The following is a 14,453-nucleotide window of genomic DNA, read 5'->3' as shown; positions in this document are numbered from 1 at the left end:
TGCTGGGAAAAATGCCTTCATTTTTAAGATAGTTTTGAAAATCATGAGATGTATATTCACCTCCAGAATCAGAGTGAAGAATTTTTATGGATGTTGAAAACTGAGTTTTAACATAGGCTAAGAAACGTTTGAAGACATCAAAAACTTCTGATTTAGAATGCAAAAAATAAATCCATGTATGGCGACTATAATTATCTATGAATGTGATAAAGAATTTGTGATGAGAATGAGAAGGAACGGGAGAAATGCCCCAAACATCACTATGAATCAGATCAAAACAATTGCTGGAAAGTTTATTGTGAATTGGAAAAGGAAGAGTCATGTTTTTACCCATTTTACAACTGTCACAAGTAGATTGAGAGACATTATGAGCAGAAACTGACTCTTTATTCAAAAGCAAACTAGAATTCAACAAAAACAATTTTGTGGCATTAGGATGACCAAGACGTTTATGCCACAGTTGAGATACAGTATGCGAAGTAGAACAAAATCATGAAAACAAGGATTTATTGCTAGGAAAGCCTGACAAGCGTTGAGGAAACAATCGTCCGCATTTAGGTCCCTTCTCGATCACCTTCCCCGAGTCTTGATCCTGCACAATACAACCAGATTTAGAAAATGAGACTGTACAGTTGTTATCAACTAATTGTCCAACTGAAATCAAATTTGAAGTTAAGCGAGGTGTATGAAAAACATTATTGAATCGCAAAAGATGTGCGATATCACCAACGGATTGAATGGGAAAACGTTCACCATCAACAGTGTGGATTTGTAACTTCCCCAGATAAGGTTTCACATTGGTAAGATTTGTTGAAGAAAAAGTCATGTGATTGGATGCACCAGAGTCAACATACCAAATAGGTGAAGATGGAATCTTACCAGTTAGACCAATTGCAGAAAATGCAGATTGGATCATTTGTTGAACCACCTCAGGAGTTAAGGCATTAGAAAATTGAGATGGTTGCTGAAATGAAGGTCTCTCTGTGGCCACAGCACTCATAGCCTTTGGTTGTCGATTCTGAGGTCGTTTACGGCATTCCGAAAGTACATGTCCAGGCTTCTTACAATAATTGCAGCATTTTTTCTTACATTGGTTAGCAATATGCCCATATTCCTTGCAGCTATAACACTGGATGTTGGTCATATCTCTTCCCTTGGCCTGAGTTGCATAGGCAACATCTAGTGAAACTGAAGAAGTCCCATTTTGTTCAAGAACAGCTTGCGTAAAACCTCGTTGTTCTTCGCGAAGTAAGTCTCCCAAACAAATGTCTAATGATGGGGAAAGACTTCTATTCCTCAGACTGGAATGCAGAGATTCAAACTCCCGTCGCAATTTCATAAGAAACTGGTCTCTCTAAGTAACTTCATGCATTTTTTGAATGGTGGATAGTCCCTCAGATGGAACAGCAGCATAAACGAGTTCCTGATATTCAGCCCAAAGATTCATAAATCTAGAGTAATAATCTTGAATTGACATATTACCTTGTGAATATTCAGCAAGGTCCAATTCGAGTTGAAACCTCATTGCTGAATTGTCTTGATTGTAAATCCTTTTAAGATGATCCCACATCTCCTTAGCAGTGTACGTGAAAGGAACGCAGATTGATAACAAGATGAGGATCCAAGGAGCTTAAGATCCAGCTAATGATTTTGGCATCACGAGACTCCCATTGAGCAATCTGAGTAACACATGTCCCTGCCGTTGGTTTGACAGTAGACCCATCAAGATGGCCCCATAGTTCCTTCCCTTTAACAAACATACGAAATTGAAATTCCCAAGAAAAATAATTCTTGCCATTCAATTTAATAGGCAAAATTTCTGATTTTTCTGACATTGTAAGACAAAAAAAAAAAAAAAAAACTCAAAAGAAATGTCAGAATACACAAATAATCAGAAACTTAAACAAACATCAGACACCACAGATACTACTATGATGTATTCCAACAACGAAAGCCTAGAACCTTCTCTAAATGAGACAAGCTCTGATACCATGTCAAAAAGATTTTCAAAATATATTTCTGTCTTTCCTTAGTACAATGCTGTCCTTATATACACCAAAACCATAATTACAAATGAATGCTATAATTACATATAATAGTTATAGTATCCTTGCTGATATCACTAGTGAAGGCTCAATTTCAAGCAATCAACTCAATCATCTGAAAAACTTCTGATTTCCTCAATTATAGGGTCAATTCCTTGAATTCAGGAAAGCACCATAATCAGCTCTAACAAATAGTCATTCCCGATCTTCATTGCAGGTACATGAAACCTTACTCTCAAGAGCACTATACTTGAGAATCTTCATTGCATAAACCCAAAGGATGTCTCATTGATCTTTATATCTTTTTCCTTGTTCAAAACATTTAATTCATTTCATGTATTTGTGAAAATTTGCTATTAGATTCTGAACTTTAATACCAGCTTAGTTGAAGATTATACTAATAGAGGTTAGTTTTCTTTGTGTTACTTCCTTTCTAGAAAGTTTTTAAACCTCAAATTATAATTGTTACTTTTTGTTTCAATGCTTCATTTTTCTTTCGCAGTAATTGAAGATCTAAAATTATTAGGTGCTACCGAAAAAACACATGTCATGCTGCGAATTAAGATATCTGGCATACATTAGGAATTAATACAAGGAGAATTTATAAAACACAATTTTATGAGCCATTAGGAACAAGTAGTCATTCAATCGACTGCACAGTTGGTTATAATTAAAAGTCGATCATACTCTTTTTAATCATGACTGCATGTATAATAGCTAATGTACGTTATCACGCAATAATTGAGAATAAATATTAGCCCGGCCAAGTTTTAGTCATCCATTTTAATTTATGCAACTATTATGCATAATATATATATATATATATTCTTTTTTCTACTTTGAGAAACATTTCATTGAATCATTGTGTGGTTCAATAGGCACTACACCATGCATCCTTTATCATATACTAAATCCAACCCTCCCCTGCCACACATAGGTACTCTTTTCTATCACTTTGGTTTACTTCCCATATGCACTATGTGATAATGATCATTTTTTGAAGGAGAATTGAGAAATGCACTTCTTCCTAACTATAAATTAAAATTAAAAAGGGTAAAGTTCAAATCTGAGATAACAACTTCCATAATAAGCACGCCCTCCTTCCCTTTCACGGCTATCTTTTGGAAGTTCTTCTTTTGCTACGTTAAGACACTTTTTACATTCTCTGCTATCAAGGTCTTTGGTGCATTGAGCCGCACCATATACTGTATCGAAATTGCTGGATATGCTAAGTTTTAGCTTCCCACGAGCAAAAAATAGTCGACTTATAGGAGCTCGATTACATAATTCGGTTAATAGCTCATTGACTTTCAGAGTAAAATACAATGGATCGAAATGAATGAATTTATTACTCTTCACATAAATCCCATTACTTGTGTCACTTTTACAAAAGAACAGTTCATTTGAGTATTTCAGGAGGCAATTATTGTACCAAATAATAGCTCCTTGACTGTAAGGGCAGCGCCGACGGAGCTCTTCGCTTGCTGACCTGAGGCAGATTCCACAATCTTCTTGAGATATTTTCATCCAACATTGCGCCAGCCCAATTAAGTACAACATTTTTATTTTCTTTATCGAAGCCGCTTGCCCCACTTGCTTGTCCTTTATGTCTGGGAGCTTTTATATATAATCCGATGAGTAACTGATTCACGTATACCTCATATTTCCCTTTGGCTGGAAATTCTAGCCCACTAAAACAGCTATGCTCCAGAACAAGATCTCCAGTTGCATGAAGACATAAGGAGACACATAAGAGACTTAGAGCTGGGATGAGTATTTTTGAGAAAAATACGTTAATCATCAGTACAATTAAACTTTAATTGCATGTATTCAATTTAATAGATCAATCTTAAAACAAACAAACAAACAAACATATATATATATATAATAAAATTGAAATTACAATAATATAAGCTTCAATATATATATGATAGGTATAGTAGACTTAGCATATACACAATGAGAAGCTATTAATGTTAGTCTTGCTATCTGTATTTTTTTTTTCTTGACATTTACGGTCTGTAAGCTTATAAGAGTCATGATAGAAGTATTAATTCATATATATAAAGGATCAAGGGAGCCAGACGATTGATTATATATACTATTTTAATGTTGCTTTCAAAGTGAATAAGACAACTTAAAAATTTAATTTCTCAATATATATATATACACAAATTATCTTTGCAGAACATCTGTTCTTTATACGGACATGAGTATTTCTATGACATTTTATCATTTTTTAAGCCATTTTTTACAGGGTTCAACATGTTTGGATAACTTTTTATGACATGAATTGGGCAAATTAAAGCATATATACATAAGGAATGATTAATCCTCATTTAAGGGTAAAGAAATGGGTCCCTTAAATGATCGGAAGTGTCTTTTTTCTAAGTTTACTCAAAGGTCATTTTTACAAAAAAAATTAAACAAATCATCAATCATTAATTTAACAATTTTATTAAATGGCCATTTCAAGGGTTTACTAAAATAACTATGTTTGCCTATTTATGCATCACAATTAGATTTTATTAATGGTTTCTAATTTGTCTAATTTTTTTTTTTAGTGATGATTCTTAAATGGAGAATTGAAAAATAGATGACTATGATCATTAAACTACAATATTGCGGAGTACTAGTTCCCTCGAAGAATCCCTTATTTACCCTTAAGTAAGGGATCCCTCATTAAAAACTTCATTTGTATAGTAGTATACATATATATATTATTGGAAGCTCTTATTGCTAGTCTAGTATATTTGTTTTGGCCAATTCATGTTAGATTGAGCCATGTTTGACTATATAAATATATAATATATATATGTATATAAGAAACCAAATTTTAAAATCCTCTTGATCACACATTCTTTTGAAAGCAACAACATTAAAATGGTGAAATATATAATCAAAGTAAACTTTTGTATTTTAAGTAGTTCAACATATATATATATGAAAATTTTGTACATTTATCATCCAAACTATAGGGGATGTGTGTATTTACCACTCAAACAAAAAAAATTTACTAATTGTCATACAAACTTTGTTCCGTGTTGCCTTGCAATGTACCACCTACCATTAGATTTTATCTATGTTTCTGTTAAATGTTGACATGGCGTGCGTCATGTGTCACCTCTTTTCTTTTATTTTTGGATTTTTAATATTTTTATATTTTTACAAACTTTGAAAATTAATTAAAAATAGCTCCGAATTCAGAAAAATACACGAAAATTTTTACTGACTCGTCTTGAATGGTACTAATTTACTACAGGGTAAAATTACCAATTTGCCATCTGAGAGTTTCCAGAAAATTTGGGAAGTACAAATTTATTTCCAGAAAATTAAAATACTCTAGACTTTTTGAAAATTCATAGGATAATCTCCGAGTTAATTACACTTACACTCTCTGAGGTTTATCGTCTTTTTCACATACATCCCCTGGGGTTTCAACAATTACACATGCACCCCTTGAGGTTTTAAAACTGTTGCATATAACCCACTATAGTAAGACGAAAAATGATGAGAAATTATGCAAAAAGGCATGCTAAGGGATTAAATGGTCCAATAAGATTACTCAAGGTGTAAGGTCCAACCTCAATACAAATATTTTATTTTTTGTTTATTTATTTTTTTCTCTTGTAGGGGGTTATATGCAATAGTTTTGAAACCTCAGGGGGTGTATGTGTAATTTTTAAAACCCCAGGGGGTGTATGTGAAAAGACGATAAATCTCAGGGGGTATAAATGTAATTAACTCATAATCTCCCGAACTCCAAAAAATACAACGTCTGCACCATTGGTTTTCTGAGTTCGGGAGATTATCCTATGAATTTTCAAAAAGTATAGAGTATTTTAATTTTCTATAAATAAATTTGTACTTTGAAAATTTTCTGGAAACACTCAAATGAAAAATTGGTAATTTTACTCCATAGTAAATTAGTACTAGTCAATACAAGCCTGTAGAAATTTTCCGTGTATTTTTCTGAGTCCGAAGCTATTTTTTATTAGTTTTCAAAGTTTGTAAAAATAAAAAAAAAATAGAAAAAATCCGAAAATAAAAGAAAAAAGAGGTGACACGTGGCGCACATCCAGTACGCCACGTTAGTGTTTAACAGAAAAATAGATGGAATTAACGGTAGATGGTACATTGCTACACAGAACAAAGTCAGTATGACAATTAGTAAAAAAAATTTGTTTGGGTAGTAAATGCACACACTCTCTATAATCTGGGTGGTAAATGTGCAAATTTCTCTATATATATATATATATTTACTATCACACTTTGCCATCTATTGAATCAACCCTCCACCCTTACCCTTTGCTATCTTAACAACCTAAAGAAATTAAAGTTGATTTTGTAGCAATTGAAAGAATTGATTTCGTACCATGAATTTGAATTTGAGATAAATGTGCCCTTAATCAATTTTGTATCATTATTTTTGTAATGACACTTTTTACTTCTTAATGGGCATTGAATTAAGGGATAATTAGAGTTGAGTTCTTTAGAAAAACAGTTTTTAGATGGAGACAGGAGGTGTTTTAAAATTTTTAAAAAAATCATTTTAATTCATAATAAAGTTATTTTAATTTATAAGAAAATTATTTTAATTCATAATAAAGTCTTCCCCGATTTGAAAGGTATTTTCCTTCCAAGAGTGTTGAGTGGGCTTTGTAGAGGCTACATGTTTTAGGTTTTATCCAAAATTTCAAAGTTAAAACCTAACATAAAGCTGATAAAGAAGAAAAATAAAAAAGACTTGATTAAAAACCTTAAATCACTACTGGTAGTTTAAGAAATACTCATAAAATTGACTGAATTCTAAGTCTCCCTTAAATAAATTCGACTTCCATCCAAACAGGCCCTAAACAACTGGGACCAAATCCAATCTCCCGTTAACAAGTTCAAATACCAATTAGAAAATAATTAATTGCTAACTGGTATTTCTTTGTGGGCTGGGGCCTTGAGTGAAACCAAATTTGAATTGGGCTGCCATTAATTCGATGCCTTTGCAACTGTTGCTGGCCAATATCACTTGCAACAAGGTGGGCACAAAGAGACAACCCCTCTTTTGTCTTTTGCTTTCTCTTTAATGTTGGCTTGCCAATTTCATCTTGCAGACTTGGCGGGGCAAAACTCCTTTGTTTTTTCTGTGTTCTTGTGGGCTTATAACTTGAAATAAGGCAGCAGTCCTTTGCCTTTCATGGTGTCGTTGCTGCTCTTTTTCTTTGTACAAGACAAGTGACGCCTTCATTGGAGATCATACTCGTGGGTATTGCTTGTGAGGCAATAACCTCAATCCTTATTTGCAGCTGGACCTGGCATGTGAAGCTAAGATAAAAGCTTTTTTTCCTCTTAATATGAAATGGAGGTCTGGCCCTTTCTTTTACAAATCTTTTGCTCACTGTATCTTGTAGCAAGGAGTCAAGGATTATTAATTGGTGGCAACAAAGTATCAAAGGGCTGAAATGCACCAAACTTAGGAGGCAGTATTTCTTGCATCTTTGTTGAAGCCTAGCTCATGACTTGATTCATGGGAGCTTTTCTTTGATGGCCTTCTTAGCTTTTAAACAACAACTTGTCTCTGTTAATGAAAGAAAACTTAATTCTGTTGCTTCTAGCTCGTTCTGATATTTTCTTCATTACCATGGGCTTCAATTTTTTTCTTGCATCTGACTTTAGGAAAGAGAACAATCATCAATTAAGGAGCCTTTCCATTTGATTTCCTTGTGATGCCGTCTCTATTGTGTGGGCTTTTCTTTCGGTTGCTTCTATCAAACTGTAAGCAAATCCATGCTTGCTTTAAATTGACTCAAAATCTGGTATGGCATTGAGATTTAAATCAATTTTGTTTGCAGCCTCCCTGTGACCTCTGCGTTCATTTTTGGTGAGTTACAATGGCTTTGGTCCCCATACCATGCCTACTTTGGCTTTCCATGAGTTAAAAGGCAAAAGATCCTCTTTTAATGGCTGAATTCAAAACCGAAAAGAGGCTTTTTTTTATTTTTATTTTTTGTTCTTTCTCTTATATGTGATTTGGGTTTAGGATTTTGGATAAGAGTACAGAACTCTACGTTTGCTTTGTTGACAGCAGGAACCAAGGCAGAGAGGCATCATATTTGTTGTGAGCTTCAAATCCACAGTTTAATTGACCTTTATTTTCATCCAACGTTCTCTTTATCTATATATATACTTAGGTCTCTCAAGATTAGATCAAAATCTCATGGTTGCAAGCTTGCAGATGAAGAAGATGGACCCTGCCTTTCTCTTTCTTAGGGCTCACTTTCAAAAAAATGTTTAATTCAAATTTATTGCTTTTCCATGTCATTGCCAAATCATTTAATAGTACAGTGAAAAATCATCTAAACTTTTCTAAGCCTTTTTTTTTTTTTTTAATAGTACTTGAGTCACCCTTGGGTACCCCAAGGTCACCCTACCTTTTCAAATTCTGATTTTGACAATGCCGATACATGATCGAAACCGTTCACATTTTAAATAACTTATTAAAGATCATCTCTGCAAAAAATCAAATCAATTGAAATTCGTTCGGTTGTATAACTGTTGTCAATTAAATAGAAAGAATCGATGGTTTTCGATTAAAGAGTAATTTTTTTACTAAACCGTTAATTTTTTCTATTTAATCGATAACAGTTATATAATCAAACGATTTCCGATTAAGTTGATTTTTTGCATAGATGATATATAATAAATAATCTAAAAAGTGAACAATTCTGATCATGCGCCGGCATTACCAAAATTGTGATTTTGGGAGGTGGGGGTACCCCCAAAGGGTGACCCAAGTATTGTCTTTTTTTTTTTTTTTTGGGTAATATTAAGGGGATCATGTCATTGTATCACATTTGTAGTACCACATAATGTGGCTCCCTAGCCACCCTTAATCTCTTCCTCTCTCTCTCTTTCTCTTAAGGATGGCTAGAAAGTCACGTTATATAATACAATGACATGATCCCTCTAACATTATCCTATTTTTTTGCCGCCAAAAACTTTTCTAAGCCTTTGAATATAGCTAAATCTAATAGTTTAAAAACATTGTAAAACTATTTTTTAAACTATTTATCCCATAATCCTAACTCATGGAATATATATTTTAATGTACTCTATCCTTTCCCAAGGAGTAAAATTTCGGATTTCGCAAAAATTTCGATGAAAATTTCGACGAAAATTTCGATGAAAATTTCGACAAAAATTAGACAGAAATGACGGAAATTACTATTAAAATACGGAAATTTTGAATGAAACTTTCCTATATGTTTATTTAACATATTATCTACTATATTTATAAAAAATAATTGAAGAAACCTAATTATATAATAAATTTCATGTTATATAAGATGAATATAAGGCACGCTGGAGGCAAATACTGTTAAATAACATTAGTATATTCTTTATACTCTATAATCTATACATTAAATCCTATATACTATATATACCCTAATATTCTTTATACTCTGTAATCTATATACTAAACTCTATATACTCTATAATCTATACTTCATATTATTTATGATATGATATAAGATATTAAGGTTTAGGTTCTTTAGGGTATTTTTAATTAATTTTTTATATAAAAATATAATAGAGTTTAGAATTTAAAATTACTAAACGAAGCCTCAAAAGAGCTAGACGAAACCCCAAACTTTTTTTTTCTTTCCAAGATAAGGAATATTACTATTCGTTTGTGTTACTATATATTTTTATTAATGTACAAGCATTTAATAGTTATATTAATCTGGGTTTTCTTTCTTGTTACTTTTAGATTAATTTCTATTATTTTTTGTTTTTGGCATCTGATTTTCTGGGTGTTGTTAAATTAATCTTTAATTTAGTCTCATAATTTTAAGAAATTACTAATTAGTTGGTGAAGAGGTTTTTTAAATTAATGTTGACCAAATATGGCCATAAGCCCATAAGTTCATAATCTATGTGCTGGCCAAACTACTAAAGATCAACACCCACCAATATCACCTCTAGTAGATTAACACGTATCCACCAACTTTTGGCATCTGAAGGGTACTAAGTCTAAGTCTAAGTGTCTAACTTTATCTTTATCTTTTTTTTTTCTCTTTTCTTTTTTTCCTTCCTTTCTTTTCTTTTTCTTTCCTTCACTTTCTTTCCTTTCCCGTGACTTTTCTTCCTTCTTTTCTACGTCTGCTGGGACACTCTTCTCTCTCTACTAGTCCCAGCCCATCTCTCTTCTTCCCTCTCATTTCTCTCTCCCAGCCCAACCGCGCGCATCTCTTTCTTTTTCCTCCTTCTTCCTTCTCCTCTTCTTCCTCTCCTTCCCGATCTCTTCTCCCTCCCTCCTCGTTGGCTGAGTTTTATTTTGGACTGTTTTTTACAGGTTTGCTGGGTTTATTTGGCTGGGTTTGAACGATTTTTTAGAGTGTTGCTGGGTTTGGACTTTGGACAGAGAAGGAGAAGATCGACGGATAGAGAAGCGATGAGCGAAATTTCGACAAATTTCAGCGAAATTTCCGAAATTTCGAAAATTTTGTCCAAATTTCCATGAAATTTGAACGAATACTTGTTAAAATTTCCTTACCTCTAAAAAACGAAATTTTATTCCTTCGACACAACCTCCAATTTAATGCGACTTGAAAACTACAACCCTTTGACCAAAAAAGAAAAGAAAAGAAAATAAACTACTGTTGGAAAAAAAAATCACTACTTTATTTTATATCAATTAAAAAATTTAAAACTACTACTCTATTCTCATAAGAAAAAGAAAAAAAAAAAACACGAAACCACCACTCTATTACTTTTTAAAAACTGATTGTTTTTTTTTTTTTTTTTCATTACAATTAAATAAGTCTTTTGAAATAACAACCAAACAGGGCTTAACCGCCTTCAGTCTTCTCGTTCCCATTCATTCAAAGATCAACTTTTAACAATACAAATTGTCTTAAAATTCAACCCTTACATCTTCCACGTCTCTTCCCTTCACCAACCACAAACCTCTCTCTCTCTCTCTCTCTCTCTCTCTCTCTCCTGCTGTGGTTTTTCATGGTTTTTTCCTTTGCTCAGCCACCTCTCTGTCTCAGTTATAGTTATGGGATTGCACCATAGAAAGCTGATACTAGGAGCAACCAACTCAACCCTAACACGGTCTGAACTGGTATGCGCATCATTCTGTGAACCTGAGTCAGAGTTAAACGCATCTGGTCGTTGTCCCTCAGAATGTTTGAGTCTCTGTTCTACCATCTGCCGTACATCAAACAAACCCCATAAATCCTACACCTTCTTGATTGTTTCGTTGTCGCTTGTTGCAGCAGCTTTGCTTCTTGGTTTTGGCTACTTTTTCTATGTAAAGTACTATTCAAGGAGAAGATCACAGCCACAATCCGATCAGGGCACTCATGATAACGTTGATCATGAGTTTATTGATGAAGATCTTCATGGGCCAGTGCTTGACCACCCCATCTGGTACATCAACACCGTCGGTCTCCAACAGTCGATTATCAGCTCCATCACGGTGTGCCAGTACAAGAAAGGTGATGGTCTGGTTGAAGGTACAGAGTGTGCTGTGTGCTTGAGTGAGTTTCAAGAAGATGAGACTCTGAGACTCTTGCCAAAGTGTAATCATGCTTTTCATGTTCCTTGTGTTGATACTTGGCTCAGATCACATACCAACTGCCCCATGTGCCGCGCGCCCATTGTTAAGGCCGTGGGGACTCCTACACCCGAACCAAATCTCAATTCAATCCCAGAGGAAGAAACCCAGGTGGAGACTATGGAAAATAGTGGTGAATCCAGTGGAGGAATGGAAACTGAAATTTGCGAGATTGGGGTTGGAACAGAGGAATTGCATGATGAAGCAGAGGTTGAGAGTCCAAAACAGAGAGGTGAGATCTCAACTGAAGTGGTGGATGGAGTAGAGCCGAGAAGAAGGTCTGTTTCCATGGATTCGTCATCAGCTTCGAAGATTAATCTTGCGCTTTCTAATGTTCATGCAGTGGAATCTAATGGGAATTCAAATACCCAACTGGTTATTGCTGTCAATAAATCAAACAGGGGAACTGGTCCCAAGAGAATTGGTGGGAATCAGAAATTGCAAAGACAGAAAGGTAGTTCTTCAAAAGGGAGATCTCTGCAAAGTGGACCTCTTATCATGAAGAGGTCATCTTCTAGCGATGGGAAATTCCCATTCTGCAGGGATGTCCAGAACTCTGACTCAGTTTTTCCTCTGCGAAGCTTTTGACCTTTTTTTTTTTTTTTTTTTTTTAATATATATTTCTCATCTTTGACTACTCTGTGTTGGAGAGAGGAGACATCTAAAAACCTGAGATGTCTCTGAACTCTCAGAAAGATGAGAGTTCTCAAACTTTATAGTCAATTTACATACTTCAATAAAGTCATGTTTGTACCAAAGTGTATGTCAGAACTGGAAAATTGCCAAAATAGGATCTAGCTCATAGTGCAGTCTATGAAAAGAATCAAGCAATTGTAGATGAAGGTTTTGTTTTTTCTTGAACTACAGATGATGCTATTTTATGGTTTATAAGACAACTATTGCAGTAGAGCAAAATGATTTGATCAATATGATGATCATCATGTCTTTATCTTTCCATTGACCAAGCTATGCCATTGCATATGGATTGTTGCCATTGCTGTTTCCCTAAATCTGCACTTCAAAATTTCCTTGCATATTGGGTGGATCTATGTAGGGGCGAACGGGGTCTATCGCTCCCACATAACAAAATTTCCCACATTAATTTTTCCAACAATTTAGTTTATCCATTCATTTCTTTCTTCATGTGGAGGCAAAGTTCTGTATGAAATTATATTAGGTGATAAGAAACACATGTGGCTAGTGAACCATACATTGGAATTGGCTGCTCTAATATCATATTAAAGTATGAACATTCAACCTAAAACTAATTAGTAATACATGGGGAGATGCTCAAGAGATTATATATTGTGCAAGACGTGAATACTCGAAATGAGATTTATATTCTTAACGTAATAGGAAAGGTGTTTAAACTTTAAAGGACTGTCAAATCAACTTTTACTCCATTTAGATCAAAAGAAAGCACAAAACATGATCGTGATGATCGAATACTGTTCGAAAACTGTATATAATGTAATATGTATATGGATTACAATACAAGGACAGTTTTTTAGTTAACTTTGTAAAACCAATGCAATCTTCTCCAGAGGAAAATCCTTTCACTTTAGGAAGAAACGAGTGCATTACCGAACTAACCGAAATACAACTGCAAATCATTAATAGCTGTAGCATCAAGTGGTATATGTCTTATGAAAAGCGTCTTACTCTATGCACTTAGCAATCGAGACATGAGCGCGTGCAGCAGCAGAAGCTCCAACCACCACTGCTTGAGGCTACATGGGCCTGATCTGTAGGAGACATTGTCAACTTTCATGAAACAACAAAATCTAGCAAAATGAATAGCTTCAAGATCAACTAGTTATCAAACAATTTTCATAAAATAACATACTTTTAAGACTTAATTAGAAAACAAAAATTCATGATAATGAGTGCAACTGGATATATACAATTCACCGTAAAAGGGATCATGAAGAAATTAACCAACAACAAATGGACATGCTCATGAAATTAATGTAGATATTCATGTGACAGTTATTTTCAAGGAATGCAATAGGTATTTAAGTTTCTTTTACTAAAAGTGTTTTACAAGATATTAAAGAAAATCTACCATTTACTATTTACATTTAAGTTATTCGGCATTCTGATTAATGCATGTCAAGTTAATGGAATTGGATACTTCTTGAAAAGAAAAACAGTGTAATATGGAAGCTTTATTGCAGACATTCTATTTCAAGCGCTGTAGAGGTTTTTGCATGGCTTCATTTATATAAGCCTTTCTTCAATCTAAAAGGCATCTTAGTTTTAGGGCATCACTTGATTATACACTCACTTGAGCCTTCTAATTCATTGTTCCTTGAGATTCCTTAACCCAGCTCCACTAGAAAGCCGTTTAAGCACAAGGAGACTCCTCCCGAACATGTATGAATTGACTGTCGAAAAACACATCACATGTGGCTGAAACTTCATCTGCAATGTTACAAACCCAAAGTTTCAATGAAAAGTACTTTTCCTTTGTAGAGGTGGTGGTGTTCTCATTGAAGTTATTTGGCTTAACTCTTCCACATCTTCGTCACATATGAAACAGAGCCCGCACTTCTTGACCTTCAGGCCTGGCCCTCTTGTTTCAAATGAGAAATCAATCCCACTGGACCAGCTATGCCACTGCTTACCAAAGTAATTGCTATTGGGTTGCAAACCAAAATGTGAGAATTTCTCATGGTTATCCAATTGCTTATCCAATAGCTCACTATTCTCATGGTTATTCAAGATGATTGTTGGGCAGCTGTTGGCAATCTAGTGGAGGAGTTTAGATACTTATAGTGGAGGAATAT

At 34.1% G+C, this 14,453-nt stretch overlaps 1 protein-coding gene across 1 annotated transcript; it reads left to right on the top strand.

Annotated features, from left to right (window-relative positions):
* The first annotated feature begins 10,996 nt into the window (after positions 1 to 10,996).
* Positions 10,997 to 12,452, top strand: LOC147277272 (uncharacterized). The gene has a single exon (XM_086254849.1). It carries the CDS (start codon positions 11,104 to 11,106, stop codon positions 12,250 to 12,252), a length of 1,149 nt encoding a protein of 382 aa, XP_086110975.1. The 5' UTR covers positions 10,997 to 11,103; the 3' UTR covers positions 12,253 to 12,452.
* The last annotated feature ends 2,001 nt before the right edge of the window (positions 12,453 to 14,453 follow it).

This window comes from Dryas octopetala, chromosome 8 (assembly GCF_963921425.1).
Source record: "Dryas octopetala chromosome 8, drDryOcto1.1, whole genome shotgun sequence".
NCBI lineage: Eukaryota > Viridiplantae > Streptophyta > Magnoliopsida > Rosales > Rosaceae > Dryas > Dryas octopetala.
This window is presented reverse-complemented; position numbering and strand designations above follow the sequence as displayed.